The sequence below is a fragment of the Cervus canadensis genome, chromosome 8 (assembly GCF_019320065.1).
Source record: "Cervus canadensis isolate Bull #8, Minnesota chromosome 8, ASM1932006v1, whole genome shotgun sequence".
NCBI classification, from domain to species: Eukaryota; Metazoa; Chordata; class Mammalia; order Artiodactyla; family Cervidae; genus Cervus; species Cervus canadensis.
Window position 1 is genome coordinate 32,870,024 of NC_057393.1, and position 22,801 is coordinate 32,892,824.

Here is a 22,801-nt window from a genome sequence, read left to right on the forward strand (position 1 = left end):
TTATGACACAAAAATTTTAAATCATATATAGTATGTATGTGATTGTATTGTTGTTGTTTCGTGCTGAGTCCTGTCTGTCTCTTTGAGACCCTGAGGACTGTAGCCTGCCCGTGGGATTTCCCAGGCAAGAATACTGGAGTGGGTTGGCATTTCCTTCTCTAGGAGATCTTCCCGACCCAGGGATTGAACCCACGTCTCTCGCATCTCCTCATTGGCAGGTGCATTCTCTACCACGGAGCCACCAGGGGCACCCATATGATTATATGTGGGTGGGTAAAAACTGACAAAGATTATTTCCTCTCCATGCCCACGTGTGCACACACACTCACATAGAGACAAGTGTGACAAGCAAACCAAGAACTATACTCGCATAATACAAGATAGGACTCTTGAAAGTATGGCCTGGACCAAAGGCATCTTCTTGGATTCTGTGTTCGCTTCTCACTTTCTCTGTCACCTCCCACAGCCAACAGCCCCCATGTAAGAGGACCACAAGGAGAGATGGAAGAGGGTGTGGGAGGGAAAGAGTTTCTGAAATGGAGGCTTCAATATCCAACAATTGCATACATCTCTGTGAAGAGTTCATTCATTCATTCACTGACTTCACCAATATTTCTCACATGCCTATTTTGTGCCAGGCACCACGCACTGGTTCTCATCAAGCACTAAGTTCTGAAAATGTAGTGGGGAAAACATGCACGGAAGCAATACAAACAAATTACTTGACAGCTGTCCAAGGAGTGCTGAGGAGGGGTGTCTCATCCAGCATGGGGAGAAGGAAGTCAAGGAAGGCTTTCTGGAGGAGGTGGCATCTGAATTGAAGCTTAAAGGATGAGGAGAAGTGAGCCAGGTGACAAATTGAGGAAAACCAGTCCAAGCAGAAAGGTAGGACTGAGCAAAGTCACAGAGGAAAGAAAGAGCTCTGTGTGTGCAGAGAATGGCAAGCCACTTGGTGGTGTTGGAGTGAAACATGAGCTGCAGGAGATGAGGCCGCAGAGACACATATCCGAAGGCCTTTTGTGCCACAACCCCTGAGCATGGGGAGGCCCTGAAGGGGAGGCCAAAGCAGGTTTTATCATCATTTACCTGCGGAATCCTCCCGTCATGGTGATGAAGGCATCCGGCAGAAATGCCCACACGGCCTCTTTAACCAGCACACCAACCGCCTCTGCTTCGGCCCTGGTCACGCAGCTGACAAGGTCTTCATAATAGAGAAATCCTGAGAGGCCATAGACAGGTGAGTGGAGAAAGGGACACGTCCCATGTGAAATGACCGGCCCTCTGGGAGGGGGACTTGGCCCTCACACATAGCTGACAGGGCCACAGACATCAACCCCAAACGGTTCCACAGAGACTGGGTGATCTGTGTTCTCTTGGCTGTGAATTTTTCATATGAACAATGGCTCCTATTTTCCTACAAATTCCTGACTGAGAAAGAGGCAATATTATATCATAGAACCATGCTATTCCAATCTGGCTTCCTACTGAAGAACCAGCCCTCTTGATCAATAAGCTCCAAAGATTTGGGATGGGAAGATTTGGGGTTGGAAGGTGATAGATGAATTAAAGAACTAAAGTCAAGAATAGGAAGAGAGTAGATTTGCATCTGAGGAGAGTTAGGAAATGTCACTGGTGGTCTGGTTTATTGCTTCTTTGCCTGACCATCACAGATTAATGAGAGCTCCGACAGAGTGGTTATGATGAAGAGTTGTTTTAATGACTTGTTTATCCCCACAGATCCACAGAGGAAGGCAGAGTGGAGGAGTAACGGAGATGGGGGCTGTATCTCCGAGAACTGGGATGAAGCATAGGAGGGGTGGGGAGCAGGGCGCAGGGGAGATCCACAGAGCCTGAGGGCCAGCTAATGGTCCTTCCATACAAGGCTCTGCTCTCTTCTCTAGGATCCCCAGAGGGAGTGTTCCAACTCTGCCAGAATCTTTCTAACAATGAGAGGCTTTGGGTACCTACAGAGGCTGCCCATTTCCTAATTGTAAGGTCTCTGGGGGGCAGTTCATTATCTTTTTTCCAGCTTTATTGAGGTATAGTTGACAAAGACTGTATAAATTTAAGGTGTACAACCTGAAGTTTTGATATATATGAAATGGTTAGCTGTCGACTAATTAGCCTACAATGGAATGTTTTTCAACCTTAAGAAAGAAGACAATCTTGTCGTTTGCAACAAGGATGAACTGGAGGGCATTTGCTAAGTGAAATAAACCAGACTGAAAGACAAGCAGGCTACAGTCCATAGGGTAGCAAAGAGTCGGACATGACTGAAGCAACTTAGTACACACACACACACACACACACACACACACAAAATGTCTCTTAGAAGCAGAGTAGAATTGCGATTACTAGGGGCTGGAAGGTGGGGAAAATGGATAGATGTGTGTCAAAGGGCACAGGATGAATAAGTTCTGCAAATCTAGTGTATAGCATAGTTAATAACAGTTAATAACACTGTACAGTATACATCAACACAGTCATAGAATTCCCTAGTCATCTTTCATAAAGTTGCTAACCTCTGAAAGATTGCTAATAAGTTTTCTAAGATGCCACATGAGAACTAAAAGAATCTAAAGGGAAAAAAAGACCCATATTCTTATTCTGGACTCCTGAAAGTTCATGCTTGATAAGCATTGATGTGAACCACCAAAAAATGCTTTCTTTGTCTCCTCCTGCTTGTTTCTTTCCATCACTTAAACAGAAGAGAACAGGTTTTCTTTTCATTGTTGCTGTTCTTTTCTGGCCTGCTTTTGTCGAAGATCCCCTTTTTTTAATATTATTAAAAATGTTGATGACTTCCTCATTCTTTATAACTCAGAAGCCACAGTCCTCAGAACTGTGGCTATGACTTCCTTTCAAATCCCAATAATATTATATTCTACTGCATATTAAAAATAAATGTTTTTTAAAAAGTAAATGCTTAAAAGATGTACATTTTTTTACCTTGGTTCCAGACATTTTGTCATTAAAAAAAAATGACAAGGACCCTGTATAAATGGAAGTAACCAAGCCATCTTCAACTTCCTGGAAGCCTTGTCAGTCTTTCAGATATCTCTCTCTATTCTCTTCTAGGTTAACACGTCCTGGCTGGGTAGACAAACTCATGTCTAGGTTTCCACAGTTTCCACTATATGTCCTGGTGTTATACAGTTTCTGAAACTGATCCCTATTTGTGCCAAGCAACAACTCTAGTTTGTTCAAATATTATTTACTCCCCAGTTCTCTATGTCAACTTTCTGACCTGGATTCCTTACCCATGCCTTTTACCCAGCTCGGACCCAAACATCTGGAAGGGTCAGTTCAGTAAGAACAGATCAATGATGCAACCAGTTTTGACATCTGGATAAAGGAATGACAACAGCCACCCGGCAGGGCCTATTTGCTCTGTGCCAAGCTAATTGTTTTGCCTCCAAGATCTGATCTATTCCCTACTTACGTACTGATGTATAGATGAGGTAATGAAGGCTCAAAGATTTTAAATAACTGTCTCAAGATCACACAGCTGGAGAGTGCAAGAGCCAGGATTTGGATCCAGGTCTATCTGATTCCAAAAGCTTGGGCTTTTAGCCATAGCATGAAGAGAGGCCAAGCAAGTGACCAAATCACCAAGACTGGAGGTGACGTATGAAGTACAGCTGACAGATCTTTACCACGACCTGATCAGCCCATAGAAATTATGGGAGATCTTTAGGAGAGACAATTCACCTGCTTTCTGCATTTTTGTGAACGTCAGGGTTTTGTCTGACATTATTTTACTCAGAGATCTGAACCCCATCCTGAACCATCTCTCGGATGTCTTCAGTCCCACTCCAAAAACAGAAGTAAAGAGCTGAAACAAAGGGAAAGACGTGCCTTTAGTTTCTAAAACAATCATTATGACAACAAAGTGATACTTTTCAAGGTCAAGCAATTAAGAAAAAGCATAAACAAATCTCTGACCTAGTGTCTCCTGAATATGACAAGCAGGGGGCAATGGTTATTTTTCAGAGGCGTTTCTATCTCAGGACATATGGTATAACTAAAGGAAGCAGAAGTCGGAGGCAGCTTCTGGAACTACCCAGGGATTCTATATTACCAATAAGGATTGCCTTCACTGTCAGTGCATGACAACAGGTATCCATACCCACACCCGTCCTCTGCCAAAGGTCTGTTACATACATTCATGCATATTCACCCTCACAATTTAATGAGGGATGCACATGTAGGTTGCATAAATTCCCCACCATCACACAACTGGTAAGCGGCAGAGCCCAGACTCAACCCAGTCTGTCTGAACTCTGAGGCTGGGCTTCTGCCCTCAACTACCTTTGAGGCCTGAGCATCACTTCTGAACCAAAGGGATTGGTAGGAGTCTCTGCCTACTGCAACTCAGAGATAGGGAACACTGGGAGGTAATAAATCCTGCTTCAGAGTAGACAAGATGCAGTGAGGAGCTTTCCAGCACAGGTTGATTCTCTAAGAGCAGGTTTGTTTTGTCTCACAGTCCTAGTGTACCCAGGAGTGACAAACTCTGGGAGGTAAGGTCATTTATATTGCCAAGCTTACCGTAGCATGGCAATAAACTCAAGCACCCATATTTATTCAGGCATTTGCTTCCTAGATCACTTCTATAGACTGAGTTGTGACCCTTCCTCCCAAATTCATATGTTGAAATCCTAACCTCCAATATTATGGTATCTGGAGATGGAGTTTGGGGGAGGTAATTAGGTTAAATGAAGTCATGAGGGTGGGGTCCTCCTGCTGGGATTAGTGCCTTTATAAGAAGAGACCAGAGAATTTGCTCTCTCCTTGTGTGTGTCTTATGAGGGGATGTTGAGAAGGAGGCTGTCTGTAAACCAAGAAGACAGCCCTAACCAGAGCCCAGTCATGCCAGCACCTTGATCTCAGACTTCCAGCCTTTAAAACTATGAAAAAATAATTATGTATTAAGTCCCACAGTCTGTGGCTTTATGTTACGGCACCTCAAGCTGATCAGTACAACTACTTGGAATAATAGGATCAACTGAAAACCCATTTTTTATAAATACATGTACAAATCACTTACTTTGAAGGACTGATATCGTTCATCATTTAACACAGCTTTAACTTCAGAACTTTCTCCATCTTCAATAATTTCCTGCATGGACATTTGAAAAGCATTTTACACTAGTGATGTTAATTGCAATCTGAGATTTTCAAATCCCCCAATATAGTAGCTTAATTTTTCACTAAATATACCTATGGCATAAAGGATGTTTCCTTAGCTGATCTAGAGAAAACAAGACAGTTAAAATCTCGGGTTATTTTATTTCCAAGGACCCCTTTATAATCCTCAGGGAGGAAGGTACAGAATGATTGGAACACCAAACCAAAATGTTCACTGACAAAGGGGTGTCTAAATATTTGAGATGATTTTCTTTTTAATGGATATGAACTAGCTGAAACAAGAGGACTTTTCATCTGATTGGGTTAACTTTGGACCTATTGAAAAGCTAATTAAAGTTCAAGTCCTTATGATGTCTAGCTCAGAGCCACCCATGCATGCTAAGTAACTTCAGACATGTCCAACTCTTTGCGACCCCATCAACTGTAGCCTGCCCAGCTCCACTGGCCATGGAATTTTCCAGGCAAGAATATTGGAGTGGGTTGCCATTTCCTTCTCCAAGGGTTCTTCTCAACTCAGGGATCAAATCCACGTTTCCTGTGTCTTCTACATTGGCAGGTGGATTCTTTACCATTGTGCCAACTGGGAAGCCCCAGAGCCATCCAACCTCCTCTAAGTGGAGTTAGGATTAATTTTCCTCCCTTGAATAATTTGCCTTGCATCTGACTACACTGAAACTTCCTCTTGGATGACCAATTTGCCTTGCCAGGGAACCCTTAAACATTATTTAATAACTAACTAACCATCCCTGGCTCTCCTCTTAGAACACACAGGTAGAAATACAGAATCAGCTCCACTATCCCTCATACCCACTACCATTCTGGAGGGCAATGGCTGCTGAATGGAACTGAGGTTTTTCACACAGCCTGTGTTTTAACTCATAGCATCCCGTCCTGTTGAGCTTTTAGGTCATTAGGGACTTTCACTGTGATTAATAATGCAGGAGAGTTATTTTCTCACTAGCTGGCCCCACATAGCTCCAAGTGAGATAATATTGGGGTACGAATGACACATATACATGTGTAGCTATTTATGTAATATATATATATATAATATAAATTAGAAATGAAAATAAGTAATGAATACCACATCTATATAGTTAACAGGAAAATTTTTTAACTGCATCTCTCTCCCTCCCTTGGTAGCTACCTATTAGGAGCTGGAACGAATCACCTTTCACCCTTACCTCTATGATACACTTCACCTTGTCCCCCAGGCAGGGAATTCCTTCTGTGTCCTTCATACTGATGATTGTGAATGGCAGAGATTTAAGTACAGAAGCTGCTCTCATAAATGTCACATAAGAGTCTTCATTTTCTTTAAACTCAGAATTTTCAGCCAGTATCTCAAAGGCATCCTAAAGAATAAAACCAGATGAGCAAAATACAGTCTGTTTCCTAGCCCCTAGCCTCCAAGCCAGCAGTCCCTTGCAAATGCCTCTTGCTCTCTGTTAAATATCAGAATGCCTCGTGAGTGTTTCCTCAAAGGTCAGGATTGGATGTCCTATACTTTTTCACTTCTCCCTGGTTGGATGAGGGGAGTTGAGCTGAAAAGACAGACCACAGCATGCTTCGTAAGGAAACTTGGAATTCTCTGCCATTAGCTATTCAGGAATGATTTAACTGAAAAATGACTTCTTGCTCACTGCATCTTCCTAGTTATCACTTGACAAGATCCTTCCCTGTTTGCTGACTTTCCCACCAGCCTGTGGCCAGGAATCTGCCTGGATCACTGGAAAATCCTATCTCTTAGCTTGTTGGTGAAACAGTCAGCACTTAGTATAGACTTGTTGAGTGAATGGGTACGATCAGAAGTAGCACAAACCCGCAGGCAGGGTTATTTAAGGTAGGGGGTTATTTAAGGTAGGGCATGTTTGCATTTCTGGCAGAGGAGGAAGTAGCTACAGCTGTGTGGCTTGATCCTCAGGGTGCCCAGTAGCTGCAATTTCCTGGTCTTCCTTGCACACCTGGGGCTAGAATTTTAGAAAGGAGAAGTTCTGTATTCAATCTACTAATGCATGTTTTATCCATTTGACTACTGGTTGTAGGCTGGAGGATAAGCAGTTATGGTTTTGTTCAGGTCATTTTGAAGAATAATTATGAAACTTCAGGGCTGAATGGGGCTTTAGAGATGATCTACCTAATATTTTATTAAGTGGATGAGGAAACAGGCTCAGAGATAGGAACTGACTTGCCCAGGATAGTTAATATCAGGCTGAACCCAGGTCTGCTGACTCTCAATCTTATGTCTTCCCAACAAAGCTGTTTATGCACAAAGCTATTTCTATGCAATTTGCTCTTACTATGTAGTGGACTAATTACAGTATGTATTTAGTTATTCAGAATATTTGCCTTTGATAAGTGTTGCATCCATTAATGACAACTCCCAATAAATTGTAGGTTACTTTCTCTAAAGAATATGCTCTAAATATGTTGTCTATTTCCGTAATAGAAGGAGACCCATTCTTGACAGAAAGAGGAACCAGAGATCATGTTGGGGAGTGGGTAAGAATGGGGGAAACATTCCTAGATTTTCAAGAAAATTCATAATTTAATTGGAGATCCACAGAAAGAAGCAGCAAGCCTTACGTTTGCTACAGGTGTTGTTGTAAAGCTCCATTACCGTGAATATGTGGTTGTAGTTGTTTAAAGTGGTTCTTCTCTGACACGCGTACTGGGAGATCTTTTTTACAGCAAGTGGCGGAGTCTTCTGGAAGTCTGGGTTTGGGGTAGCTGAATAGTCTGTTCTCACCTAAACAAATGTATAAGCATCTATTTTAAATAAAAAATTAATAGTAATAGATGTGTATGAAGAAAAATAAGAGGCAGTTCAATGGTAATTGTCTCTGGAAAGAGAATAATACTATGGAGGCTCAAGTTTTATGTTATATGCATTTCTAATATTTGAAACTGCTATAATTAACATGTATTATTTTTGTGATCTGAAAAAGTAACATGAAAAAGAAATACCGATTAAACATCATTTTCCTTTTCTGTGAACTTACATAGTTAGGGTCCATTGGTGAAGGGTTTGGAACTAAGAGTTTAATTTTTTTCTTTATAAATGATCATGGTAAGAAAAAAAATAAGAACCTTCTACTTTTCTGGCTGCTAGAACATCAAGACTTCAATATTTTGAATTATTTTTGCATAGACTTGTTTGTAAAAATAGCTACCATTTATTAAGTGCATATATAGATCAGGCTCAGTCTTAAGCACTTTACATGTGTGTTATTCTAATCCTCATAAGCCGTCTTACAAGATAGGCAGGCACTAGTGTTCTCATAACATAAAGAAAGAAACTGAAGCTCAGAAGAGCTAAGGGACTTGCCAAAGTTCACACAGGGAGCAAGCAGGGAACCTGGGGTTTAACTCAAGTCTGTTGAGTCTATAGCCCACATACAACCACTTTCAGGACACTTACAACAAGCTGGTGTTTTCCTGTAATCTCCACTGGTTTTCCTGCTCCCATACTTTCGATCAGCCAGGAGACATCAAGGAGTTCTAGCTGTGAGCTGGCTCTTATGTTCTGTACCTGAAGCCACTCGAGAACCTCTGAACCAGAGTTGTTTTCTGCTACAATGTGGGTGACAGAAGCACTGCAGAATAAGACAGAAACTTTCAAAATGAGAACCTCTCCTCTTTTCCCTGAGGTGTTCAGAGCATTCCATCCGGTGGAGAAAGATGCACAGTAGACCTGACCATAGGCATGGAGAACCTAGGCGTCCATGCCAGGGAATTCAACTTCAATTAGTATAGCAACGTGGTCTATGTTACATATCAGATGCAAGAAAACTTGAGAAAACATTAGTAAGATTGTGATGTTAGTTGAAAACAAAGGTCCAGAGCGGATGGAGGATGAAATCATTCTTAAATTAGAAACTTGTACTCTGCCTGTGGCTTTGATGTGCCATTTCCTTTTTATTTTGCAGAGGGTTTTAATCTGGTGCCTTTCAAACTTGTATGTGATCCACAGTTAGAAACACATTTTATACCATGACCCAAAATAGATACAGATGTAGCTGTTGATATGGATATAACATCCCACTAAATTGATCTCACAAGCCATTAATAGGTGGTGACCAGCCTTTGGGAAATAGCGCTTTGCATGTTTTTCAAAGCACAACTCTGTGTTGTAAGACCCTGTATCTTTTCCCTAATAAAGCACTGAGCACTTAGCATGTTTCAGCACTGTCCGAGTACTTCACATACACCATCTCTTTTAATACTCACATAGCTTCTTAAGTACATATTATACTAGTCACACTTCAAAAATGAGGAAACTGAAGAACAGAGAGGTTAAGGACATCCTGAAGGTCACACAGCTGGTAAATGATATTTATCCTTTTTGATTGTCTTTTCTGGTCAATATGTTATTTCTATTTTTAAACAAGTCTTCGAAATCAGCATTATATCACTGGAACTAATAATTTTTAGGGCTCCTTCAGTTTAAATGGTCTACAAATCTGGGAAATAGCAAAAGCAAATAGCATATATAGGCATTGAAGAGAAAAAAATAGAATTATTTTTTCTTCTTTTTCCCACTTCTCTTGCTTGACTTCTTCCTCCTTCTCCTTTTCTTGATTGACTCTTAGATTCACTGAGCATTTGTTGGTTCACTGTTCTATTCACAGTCCTAGGTTCCCTGTGGTGGTGATGGGAAGGGGTTGGATACCAAACAAGAAAAGGAAAGTTTCTGGGCATCAGCATCTTCTGTGAAACAGCTGGTTAATAAATTACGACATAGGCAAGAGCTTCAATTGGTATACAAAGAGGGAAAATAATTTAGTGTGGGTTGGGAGAGGTGGATGGCTTTGTAGAAAAGCAGAATTTGTTTGTGCCTAGTCTGGATGCATGGGAGGGATAAGGTGCCAGGATGGTAGCACTTTAGATCCTCCTGGAAGAAAAGGTTCAAAGGTCAGAGCAAAGGAAGGAGAGTGGCCTGGATTGGAATGAAGAATTTCTGTTGGGAAGCAGTTGTAGATGTGGCTGAGCAAGTGCGGTAAGCACATTACAGAGGGTCTTAGAAGCCTGGTTGAGAAAGCTGGATCTTATGTTCTGGGATTATGGAGCCACTGAAATGTTTTGTGAGCAGGACATGGATAGCATTGCAGTGTTATTGACTAATCTGGTATACACAATGATTTGGAGGGGGAATCATGGGTTGGGGAGCTACTTAAGAAGATGAATCACTGGACCAGATATAAGATGATTTAAACCTTAGTCTGGTTCCTACAGTGCTAGAAAGGAAGGCAAAAGAGACATATGATGGACAGCTGGCATCACCTATAAAAGGTGAAGTGGGGCATAGACTCAACTATTACTCCAGCTTATCTATCACACTCAAGTGTTATCACTTTTGGTAGGAATAGGGATTTAGGAAGTTCCATATCTTTGGAGGAAGGAGTGGGGGAACAAAATTGAAATTTATTTTAGGCAAGCTGCCTTGAAAGGATGGCTGGAGATCCAAATGAAAATATCTGGCTGACTGTTGGGATCTGGGGCTGGCGCTGGGAGGGAGGTGGGACTGGAAACCAGAGCTGAGACCATCTAGATAGCAGGATGTGCAGCAGGCCCAGGCAGAAAATAGTCGAGATAAAACCACCTTTTAAAAGGGCCAAGGGAAGACGGCTAGCTGCTTCCCTATTCCAGGTGTATATGATTCCAAAGACTACTTATAGTAAACTTCTTGGAAGATTGTCTATCTCAAGACTTGAAGAAAACCACAGAAGAATCAGTAGGGTTAGACAGTATTATTCTTTCTATGTTTCTGCCCTTTGAAGAGAAATGATATTATTATATTGTTTATTATTCTTATTAGTACTGTTATTCTTCTAAATAAGGTTTTGTCTAAACCTCAGAGGGGGATGGGTGTGCTGAGGAAGAGCTCTGGGGCTCAATTTCTAAATTTAGGCCCCTCATCATCCAGTCATGTACCACCACCCTCAGTCCCTCTTCACCTGGGACTCCCCAGGACTGTGTGGGGGTGTCTGAGCTCACCCTATTGGATGAGGACCATGTGCATCTCCTACTGAATTCATATAAGCTTATTCAGGAATATAAGCTATGCAGCGTATGAAAGAAGATTCCGATTTGGATTTCCAACCCCTGCTCATTAAGCAACTAGCAAACAAAACAACAACAACAATAATCAAGTACATACAAAAACAAAAAAAAATCAAATAAACATTCACATTGTGTTATTCAGAATTCATTACTGTTTGTCACTGTTTCCCACAAAGTAAGAGATTGAAAGTCAGTCTTAGAAACTTTGACATCATTGTACAGGCATATCTCAGAGATATTGTGGGTTCCATTGCAGACCACCACAATAAAGTATTTTTTCACTGTCTATGCTGAGCCATTAGCAGACAGGATTACCAAGGAGGGTCACCTGCTCTGGTGTGTTCTGCACACAATGTCTTACTGCTGTGTTGTGACAGCTATTTGCTGGTATAATGGTTTTCTCTTTGCCCTGAGCACTCTGGTATTGAAGATACTAATAGAACATCACCATGTGCCAGAATCATTGTAGATTAATTTCATACACTACTTGATTTAATTGTAAATAATTCTATGAGATAGGTAGGTATGATTATCTCTAATAATAAGAAAAGAGAGCTTGAGAGACATTAAAAATTCACCCAGCTAATAACTGGTGGAGCAAGGATTTAATCTGAGGTCCATTTTAATCTAGAACCTGTGTTCTGGGGGGGCTTCCCTCATGGTCCAGTGGTTAAGACTAGCAGGGGCATGGGTTCAATCCCTGGTCGGGAACTAAGATCCCATATCCTGCGTGGCGTGGCCAAAAAATAAAATAAAACCCATGTGTTGAGCCACACTGAGCTACCCCTCTGTGACTCTGTGCTTTTTCCAGTGAAAAAGTCCTTTTCTCAAAAGGACTAACATCAGAATGAATATCATCATCATCAGCATCACCATCATCATCACAATGAAGATGAGAAAACCAAGGCCTGCAGAGGTCACGTGAAGGCAAGATTCAAACCCAGGTGTACATGACTTGAGCAATCTCTTAACGTTCTACTAGACTGTGGTTAGACCCCTGCGTGAGGTTTTGTTTGTTTTAAGTAATTTTCTATATTTTCTCACTTTCTGTCATGAATTGTTTCTCGTTAGTTTTCTGTGTAAGGGAAAAAATATGCATGAATGTCATTTTCAAAGGCAAATAAACCTGGGATTGGGGCAGAGGTAGTCTCTGCCTTGCCCCCGAAGGCCTGGGCTTTCTTCTTAAGATAAAAGTGGCAGCAAGCTTCAGGCAGCCATCCTCAAAGTCTTCTAAAGACCCCAAGGCCCTGCTGAGATGGCCGTTCCTGAAATCTCCCTTCTCTAAGTCACCTAGTTTCTTAGCCATGACCAATTAACTGTGCCTTGGACTAGGTTTGGGAAGTTGTGAACCAATTACAAAGATTCTGAACTAGGCTTTGGCCTTCAGCTTCCCCCAGGGAAAACCATGCAGAACCCTCTTCTTTAAGTGGTGCTGAATTGAAATGTACTTGGCTTGGTCCTTGGCATCCCTGAGGGCAGGGACAGTGTTATAATCTGCCAGGTAGTAATCAAGTCTGGTGCCCAGCTCATGGCAACATTCATAGTAATGGTCAACAGAGAGATCACCGGTACAATGAACTGATCATGCGTGGCTGTGAGAGTTGGACTAGAAAGAAAGCTGAGCGCCGAAGAATTGATGCTTTTGAACTGTGGTGTTGGAGAAGACTCTTGAGAGTCCCTTGGACTGCAAGGAGATCCAACCAGTCAATCCTAAAGGAAATCAGTCCTGAATATTCATTGGAAGGACTGATGCTGAAGCTGAAGCTCCAATACTTTGGCCACCTGATGTGAAGAACTGACTCATTGGAAAAGACCCTGATGCTGGGAAAGATTGAAGGCAGGAGGAGAAGGGGACAACAGAGGATAAGATGGTTGGATGGCATCACAGACTCCATGGACATGAGTTTGAGCAAGCTCTGGGAGTTGGTGATGGACAGGGAAGCCTGGTGTGCTACAGTCCATGGGGTTGCAAAGAGTTGGACACAACTGAGTGACTGAACTGAACTGAATAGCTCTGAAGGAATGTTTCTAAAATTCTAGTGTCTGTAGAGGCACCAAGGATGCTGGCCTAAAATTCATATGCCTGGGTCCTATTACCAGAGATTCAGATTCAGTAAATCTCACCTAGGTCCCAGAAATACACATTTTGACAAGTTCCCTTGGTGATTCTGACATATGGTAGTCAGTCACTTCTAGTTATCTATTGGTGCAACACCACCTATCCCAAAATGTAGTAGCTTTTAAAAGGCAACAATTTTGTTATGTCTCACGATTTGTGGGTCAGGAATTCAGGCAGCTCAGCTGGGCAATCCTTCTCTTCCATACGCAGCTGATGGAGGCACTGATGTTCCATGCAGCTCAAGAGTCTGGCACCTTGGTGAGGGTGGCTGGGAGCCTGGGCTCAGCAGCATCTGACACCTGAGCAACTTTAAGTGGCCTCTCTCAGGGGCAACTCAGACTTCTTACCTTGTGAAATAGTGCTGGAGAGGAAGATCACTCTTTACCTGCCCCAGCTTAGATGGGATCCCCATGCTGGACTTGGGGCTCAGTTAGAGCAATGTTTCCCCATGCAGCACTCATTTCTCCGCAGGTACATGAGACAATTTTAGGGAGTACACAATAGAACGTCTTAGAAGTTTATGTGTTAATTAAATCTATATTTTTAAGTTATGTATATCAGACCCATGATTTTTATGGCTATTATTCCTTAAGCTAGAGATAAATTATAATGACTCAGACTAGGGGCAGTTAAAAGAAACACAGTAGTTACATAATAATACACATGATAAAAGATATCACAAGAATCATGAGTATGACCCTTAGATGTTCAGAAAGCTCTAAGTTGAGAGATTAACTCACAAATCTCAGTTTTGATTTTTTTTCTGAGATACCAGTATCCCTGATTTTTTATTTTCTTCCCCTAGTTTCTCGTGCTAGTTCTCTTTCTCTTTCTACTTCCCCTCTTGACACAATTAGAAAAAGTCTTCATGAAGAAATAGGCAGCCATCTTTTTTTTTTTTTTTGCAAGAAGCCAGACTGCTATCTCTATCTGATTCCCCCAGTTCTCATGGATGGTCACCTGCTGTTTTCTTTGTCTTTAAAACTGTTTTCTTTCCCTGGAGAAGTCATTCTTAATCTTTCCATCTGACATAGGGCTTATTTTGTCAACAATAACTTTAAAAATAGTTATTTACAGTTGAACTGGGATGTTTACAGTTTTGTTTTGTTTTTTTTACAGTTTTTTAAAAAAATCCTCCTGCCAATTTCCCTAGCAACTGATCTGTTTCAGAATCCCTGACACTGAAAAATCAAGGTAGTTTTATTTGGTATTATCCCACACTCTAATGGGGCTTCCCTGGTGGCTCAGATGGTAAAAAAAAAAAAAAATCTGCCTGCAATACAGGAGACCTGGGTTCTATTCCTGGGTTGGGAAAATTGCTGAAGAACAGAATGGCAACCCACTCCAGTATCCCAGTATCTTGCCTGGAGAATTCCATGGACAGAGGAGCCTGGAAGGCTATAGTCCATGGAGTTGCAAAGAGTCGGACATGACTGAGTGACTAACATTGGCACCAGGAAAGACAAGCTTTTATTTCCAGCCCTTGATATACTGAAGACTGAGAGGGTCTTGCCTTGATTTTTTTTGGCTCACATTAAATGAGACCATGAACATTTACATTAATTGAAAGTTCACAAATTTTGAAATAAGTAATTTGAACAAAAGCAGGACAAACTCCAGGAGATAGTGAAAGACAGGGAAGCCTGGCATGCTGCAGTTCATGGGGTCACAAAGAGTCAGACACAACTTAGGGACTGAAGAACAACAACAGGACTAGAGTCTACACTGCATGCTCTTGAACTTATAGAAATAAAGTCTTCATTATTTCATTGATTACAAAGGTAATACTGTAACCAAAAGGTAACCAAACATTGTAAAAAGAATTCAGTGACAAAAATTACTCTTGGTAGTCATAAGTTCCTTTGCTTGGTTTTATATTCTCCAGATAAAGTATTCTTTGAGCAAATATTTCCTGAAGCCTACTCTGTGTAAGAAAATTGTCCAGAGTATGAAGATGAGGTATACACAATGGCCGAGATGACACCCTTTCCCTTGTGGAGTTGGGGAGGGATAAGGACAAAAGCCAAGTGGAAGAGTCAGGGGCCAACCCTAAGCCATGGGTCACCCTGTGTCCAGGAAGGAAGTTCCCTCCCCTAGGAAGGCTTCCAGGGGTGTTAGGTCTTACATGCAGAGAAGTGTAGGGAGAAGACATTCAAAGTTGGAGGAGAAAGAGTGAGGAAAAAAAACATAATGAGAAACCAGTGAAGATGTGTTTGGACACTAAACTTAGAAGAGGCCTAGAGAAGGACCAGTTCAATATCATATTTTCTGAAGCAGATAATAGCTCTTTCATCTGGTGTCCAGTTTATTTTCCAAACAATGACTTTCAATATTTTTATTTCAAACACCAAAAATCTGAAGTGATAGGGCATTGTCAAAGATAAACAAAGCTGGACACTCATTAAGGCAGTAAGAATAGAGTTTATTCAGTAATGACTATTGCAAAAGGGAAGAGGGTTCAGCATGAAAAACACAAGAAGGCTCGAAGTAAAGTATTGGGTAGGAAAATTCTAATTTTTTTAAAAAGATGAAAATGAGTACATGCCAGGAAAATACATTATGCTATCTTTTCATGCTAAGTGACAACAAAGGTACAGTTCCTGGCTCTCTTGTCTGATTTTAAACTCTTTGCTCACAAGGCTCAAGCCTTCTACTTGGGTACTAACAGAACACTTAACATGTGATGGCATGGTGGTATATTTCACTTTCATTCAAAAAATGCCTTTCAAAGATAGCCTTGTAGACAAACTATGGTGGTGCAAGCAAGGGAGATGTATCCTCTGATGGGTTTCTACTACTTGAACAGTGGAACTCAGAAAAAGTGATCATCTGCTGGGTGATGTAACCATGGGAAGCCACCCTTCCTATCTGGCTCTTTCTTCTTCAGCATCAACGATTTAGGTCAAGACAGAGATGGTAAGCTTAGTGAGTATGTAAAAAGAGGAGAGTTGATACTGTTAAAGTTTTGAAACAGCTCAAAGTACTGCAATCAAGGATAAAAGAAGAATGTGACAAACACTAGATTCTGACCCTTCTCTACCTTGTCCCAGAGAACTAGAATATTATGAAGTTGCTCTAAAATTTAGGGTGTTGGCCATGGAATAAAATTCAGTAACCTTTTTAATTAATGTGCAAAAATGCCTCAAAGAACTTGATACTGCCCTTTATTTATATTTTAAGAACCAGCTTCCTATGGTACTTGGAATAGCATGTCTTTTGCAATATAACATAAATATTAATGAAGTCCAATCCAACTATAAAGATACAGTGTACATATGCTGGAAAATTAAATAGTTCCAGATAGCTCGATACATTCAGGCACACCAATTCTAAGCTGTGTGTTCAGGTTCAGGTAAGGCAGGGATCAGATTTTTCCTCAGATTTAACCCTCCTGGCAGCCAAAGAATGCACTAGAAATTATGGAGATTACTGCCTACTTTCAGAACTTTTTTTAGCTCCTCTTTCTCTGAATCTTTTATATCAAAAGGTGAGGTCTAGCTGTTTCTCTTGAGAAGTATCCTTTCTTTTAAAATAACAATTTCCTTTATTTTCATTTTAAAAATATGTTCATTGTAAAAAATTTGGAAAACAGAGAGCATAAAAGCAGCCATAATCTCTCGCTACTACCCTCATGCCCACAAATAACCAGTTTGATGGGTTTCCTTCCTGTCTTTGTTCTATTGGTTTATGTCACTTGACCTAGTTCATATTGTGGAAAGAGAATCCTCTCCTTAGGATTTTACTAGAAAGGTCAATGGATTCAGCTAAGTAAGGAGAAAACAGCCACACTTTACATTTACATAGCTGTTCTAATTTATCCAAGTACATTGATAGCCATCATGGCAACTGGTATCACATCAGGTAGACTAGACCATTTGTCAGGAATCTAAGGTCAGAGAGGAGACAGGGGGGTCTTGCCCACATCACATGGCTGGGAAGGGTCAGAGTCAGACTCTGAGGACTAGAGATTTGTTTTATCTAGAGATTTTCCCCTGTAATAATCTTCATTGTCCCTTCCAATTAAAGTCTATATAGCTAACTATGGAAATGCCGTTTGAGAGCTAGAACTTCTGCTTCCTGTGGTTTATATTTGTGTCATAAAACACATTTGTATTTAATGTGTCTACTGAGCAGCCAGCCTGGGAACTTTGCCACAGTCACATCACAGCAGCAGTTGGCTCGCTGTGCACGTTTCCTCTGTCGCCCTAGCAGCTGGGCTCAGTCCCTGGCAGCAGAGCTGCCTCTTGGGTTTTCTTGTCAAAAGAAGTAACTTGCCTCCAGTCGTCTCTCCACCTACCTGCCTCAGCCACCGTGTGCATTACTTGTAGCTGTTCCTGTAACTAAACCAGTCAACTCTTGCTGGAAGTGTAGAGAAATTGGGTGAGGAAATCCATGGGAGACTCGGGAATTTCTGAATGGGGCATTTTAGTAAAAAAAAATTAAGTGTTTCTATGAGATTTGACTTATATTTGATGATTGACTTTTGACATATGTTTCTCTAGCAATTTGTAACTGATACTTCATTAGGATATGCTTGTCAGTTTTACTTATTTTTTTCAAGACAAAAATTTATTTTCACATAGAATTCTTATACATTTTTCTGAAAAAAAAAAAAAATATGATCAATCTATTCCTTGGACAATCAAGGCCAGCCAATTGCATCAATTATCATTGTTTATTCACTACAAGCCCTCTGGCAATTCTGTTTGGAATTATTTATGCCAAGATTCTAAAACCATTTGTGTCTGGATTTTGTTTGGTTTTCTCTTCCATCTATTTGAGACCCGTGAAGAGCTTACATAACTGTTAGAAAAAGAGCAAGGCCAGCCTGGGATGTGAGTGGGTGAACATTCGAGGCATCCTGTATGGTTGCTTCAGTTGCTTTCTTATTTGGGCTCTGAGCTCATCACTCTCATCAAGGTGTCTTTCACCCTTGGACAGAGCCACCCCTGAATCTTTAACCAGCATCCCTCTCTCTATGAATCCTACTCAGACTGCAGTTCAGAAAAGCATGATCAAAGCCACATTTGGGTGTTAGTGGTGAGCCAACTACAGTCCTAGCCCATCACAGACACTCCCCACCTCAGCCCAGCCAGATGTGCAGCTTGCTGGCCAACCAACCAAACCATTCTTTCTGCCTCCAAGCAGCTGACAGTTTTTGTTTGGACTCAGTGGTGCTTTTGTTCAGCTCAGTCAAGAGTAAACCTCGGTGGTTTCAGCACTGAACTTTCCAACTAGGTTTCTGTTTATCATTCCTTGATACTTCATCTCATAACAATGAAAGGCAAAAAAAAAAAAAAAATTACTCTATCTTTTGATGCCAACTGGTTTCAATATAATTGTATCAAATCCCCACTGATCTTATTTCCCTTAAGTAATTGCCTCAGATTTGTTCTTTGATCTCATACCTGTTCTCCCAGTGGGAACATCACCTCTTCTGTTTGCAGACTGAAAACACAGATTCCTTGGGTTCCCAAAGAAGCTGTTCACAAATGCCCTGCTTATTCACAAGCTGAAATTCGTGATGTCTTACCTGATCTCATTTTCAACCCTGAATCCTTTCCTTCGAGCCAGCTCCATGAGGAAGTTTCTGCGGGTGGTTCCCATTTTCTTCTCCAAAATGAAGAGGACCAAATTTTGAAACTTGATGTCATGAGGAGGGGAGGCCATCGAGGCACCCACCTGCCTGGGTCTCTTCTTCCGAGGGCCTGAGGAGGCTGTGCACAGCGGATCCATGGGAAGAAGTTGATGCTGCCTCTGGCTGTGCCATCAAGTGGAGAGGGAGAGCCTGCCCCTCCTTCACGAGGAGCCCTGATGTCATCTCACCATCCCACCCAGCCCTGCCCTGCTCATGGCTTCCTGCCCAAGATCCAGGGGGAACTGCTATCTCTGTTTATTTGTCCAGTCGGGGGATCATAATGGGAATGGTAAATTAACTTTGGCTTTCCTGTGCATAATCTCATCAGATCCTCAGAATAACTTTGTGAGGAAGGTAGGGAAGCATCATTCTTCCCATGTTATTAATTAATTAATCAATTTACTGATTACAGATTTTTTTAGACCCCTCTTGTCTTTATTTTTGATGCTTTTTTAAATCTCCTGAATAGTTTGCATTCTCTGCTCTCACTGTAATACATTGGATTTCTATAGCTTGCAAGGGTGTTATTTGTTGTGTGTGGTTGTTTTGATTTTGCGTAAACGGCAATGTTATATTTTCCATCCTGCTGATTACTTTTTCTTTTTTTTACTCAGAACTCTGCTTTCAGATCCATTCACTCTGTGTTCTAATCTGTTGCCTCTGATTGCTCCATTGTATTTCATGGTGGGCATTTCAGTTATGCTGGTGCATTTATAAGTGATAAGACAAACGCTCAGTGTACTAAAGATCATAGAACAAGAGGCAGAACCAGCTCTTGATTTAAGTCTTCAGGTTCCAAATGATATATATCTCAGCTTTTTCAGTAGACTGAGGTTGTCTGTTCAGGAGATTGAGTAATCTGTTATATAAGCCTAAAATCAATGGGATAAAATGGGATGATCTTTAGGTGAGAATTACTGCCACAAAGAGACATTTTCAAAACTTTATGTGCAAAATAAAATTAGTGTCTTTCATCAATACACTTCATGGATCTCATTTCCCAAGCATCTCCCCTGTGGCCATAGCAAGCACCTAGAAGCTTAGCTGATTGAAGCCCACAACAACACTGTCTAGCATCCCCACTGGGTTTAACAACTTGCTAAGGGTCACAGAACTAATCAACAGGAAATTATTGAATTTAATCTCATTATAAAACCTGTGCTTTAACTACCAAGAAGCCATCCTCTACACGTGTCTCCCTCACTGGCAAATCTAAACTCTGCTCACGCTTGCTCCTTGGAAGAAAAGCTATGACAAACCTAGACAGTGTATTAAAAAACAGAGACATTACTTTGCCGAAAAAGGTCCGTATAGTCACAGCTATGGTTTTTCCAGTAGTCACGTATGGATGTGAGAGCTGGACCATAAAGAAGGCTGAGCACTGAACAATTGATGTTTTCAAATTGTGGTGTTGGAAAAGAGTCCCTTGGACAGCAAAGAGATCCTACCAGTCTATCCTAAAGGAACCAATCCTGAATATTCACTGAAGGGCTGATGCTGAAGCTGAAGCTCCAATATTTTGGCCACCTAATGCAAACAGCAGACTCACTGTAAAGATTGAAGGCAGGAGGAGAAGGGGACGACAGAGGACCAGATTTGGATGGTATCACTGACTCAATGAACATGAGTTTGAGCAAGCTCCGGGAAACGGTAAAGGACAGAGAAGCCTGGCATGCTGCAGTCCATGGGGTCCCAAAGAGTCGTATACGACTGAGCGACTGAACAACAACAAGATTCACTCTGCCATATTTGAGACTGTTGCTACCTTCAAGTACATGAGCTCCTCACCATAATACCAGGGAAAAGGGATGTGCCAGCTTCCTTCAAACATTTGCAAAACTGTCTGTGTTGCTTAAGAGAGAAAGATCAAAAATCTTCAGATTGAATTTGCAGAGTAATAGCTTTTAACTCTCTGCAAGTAAGAACTTTTTATTTACTAGGGCTGGCTAAAAATAGAGAGGCCACATTGCACAGTGAAATATTACTAGTCATGAAACTTGTTTCAGTAGAGTCCAGACAACCGCTTGTTGAAATGTTTCAGAAGGGATTCATACATCTGGTTAGACCTTCACTGCAGTTCTGCTGTTTCAGTGTGCTGTGACTGCTCGCCTGAGGATGAGAGTCCACTGTGGCCCTGGCTGGTGGGTGTTTGGTTACTGAAGTGCTGAATGCTTCACGTGAGAATGCCAGCTGGCCCCAAGGCATGGCACAAGCAAAACATTCTGGCAAGAGTCTGGGATTGATATGTTCACCCCCAGGAAATGGCGAAAAGAGGAACCAGTATGTCATCTAAGTGGTAAAGGGGATGGAGAAGTGTAGAGACATGGCTGAGAGCTCAGGCTCTGACCTCGGGCTGCCAATACAAATCTCATCATCTCCATTGCTTTGAAGCTGCGACTTTGAGGATGGTGTTTCACTTCTCTAAGCCTCAGATTTTCCCATCTTTAAAATAAAGAGTAACTGAGATAACCACAGAACAGCTGAGTGAAGTACTTGGCACAGAGGAAGCACTTTAAATAAAGGTCAGTTGATGGTGATTTGATGTTTTGTTTTTAGGGAAGTCCCAGTTTGATCTGAAATCAGAACTATATGTTTTATAAAGCTATTAAATCATCAAAACATTATTTTAACCAATGTCTTATTTAATTTACTTTGAATCACTAGTATGCTGAAGACATAAGACATGCAGATTCGATCCCTGGATTGGGAAGATCCCCTGGAGGAGGTCATGGCAATCCAGTCCAGTATTCTTGCCTGGAGAATCCCACAGACAGAGGAGCCAGGTGGTCTATGGTCCATAGGGTTGCAAAGAGTCAGACACTACTGAAGTGACTTAGCACGCATCAAAAATTAAAAATATGATGATGCCTATCTAGTTAGTCTCTCAGCCAAGAAATCTATCTTTCTATGTTCTGCTCTATGAGGTTGGGGATGGGACTGTACAAACTCTTAATCTCTTATCAGTTGGCTCCATGTTGGGACCTGCCAGTAGGGGGGCACTAGAGAGAGAAAGACTGCAAGCCTGGAGTGAGGAGAAGCACTCTACCCTTTTGATTTGCTTGTTGATACTTTCAGAGTCTTCTCAGTGACGGGTCTTCATTCTGGCATCTCCAGCAATTATTTTTTTTTAACCTCTCTCTTTTCTTTTTTTTTGCATAACCAGACAAAGCTTCAACATACCCTTCAGGGGCACCAACACTAGCCAGTAACATCTACTTCTCAGAGGTCTGAGTTCCAGCTCTGTAAGGATTTTCCTATGAATTCCCACAGCATCACCAGCAACAAGCAGCTCCCTCTTCTCAGAGATCTATATTCCAGCACCATGGGAATCTCCTGCTCCAAACTTGCAGATTTCAACAAGGTCCACTCTGTCCCTGTGTTCTTACAGCCCTGGGGTGAGACACACTTCCTATTGTTACTCTCTCTGAGTTATCTCAGTGTTCTCATTTTGCTTTGGAGCCCTCTGATGCCTGTTAAACCAATCCCCTGTATTAAATTCTGTCGAAATAACCAGCATGATTTCCTTTTTCCTAACTAGACCCTGAGTGATAAATATATTGTCCAATGAAAGTGAGGGTGTAGGGAATGGGGACAGACCTACACTGCTGGAGGCATACTCATTTCTCTAAGGGTAAATTTGTGTCATAAATGATACACATATTACTGCTGGTTATAACCCCTTGGCCAGAGTCAGTCACATTGTTCCACCTAACTGCTGCAGGGCTTGGAAATGCAGGGAAGCACATGGGATTTATGGGGAGTGTTCCTGTTCCTGCCATGCCCAGGACCAAGCTAAGTGCTGGCTGAAGAGTGTGGAGACTTCCAGTCAA

General features: G+C 41.5%; 1 protein-coding gene and 1 long non-coding RNA gene across 3 annotated transcripts in view; one reads left to right on the top strand and one right to left on the bottom strand.

Annotated features, from left to right (window-relative positions):
- Positions 1–19,110, bottom strand: part of DNTT (DNA nucleotidylexotransferase) — a 31,737-nt gene extending 12,627 nt beyond the window's left edge. For both annotated transcript variants that reach the window (XM_043475491.1, XM_043475490.1), the window contains exons 1-7: positions 18,867–19,110; positions 8,573–8,747; positions 7,772–7,900; positions 6,336–6,506; positions 5,051–5,122; positions 3,712–3,835; positions 1,087–1,219 (exon numbers count right to left, since the gene is read on the bottom strand). In XM_043475491.1, coding sequence (XP_043331426.1) covers positions 1,087–1,219; positions 3,712–3,835; positions 5,051–5,122; positions 6,336–6,506; positions 7,772–7,900; positions 8,573–8,747; positions 18,867–19,069 — 1,007 coding nt within the window. In that variant the 5' untranslated portion in view covers positions 19,070–19,110. The remainder of the gene's footprint in view (positions 1–1,086; positions 1,220–3,711; positions 3,836–5,050; positions 5,123–6,335; positions 6,507–7,771; positions 7,901–8,572; positions 8,748–18,866) is intronic.
- A 45-nt stretch (positions 19,111–19,155) lies between these two features.
- On the top strand, positions 19,156–22,442 carry LOC122445931. The gene is made up of 3 exons (XR_006270729.1): positions 19,156–19,260; positions 21,636–21,754; positions 22,135–22,442. It is a non-coding gene; the product is annotated as an uncharacterized LOC122445931 (long non-coding RNA).
- Positions 22,443–22,801: the final 359 nt, after the last annotated feature.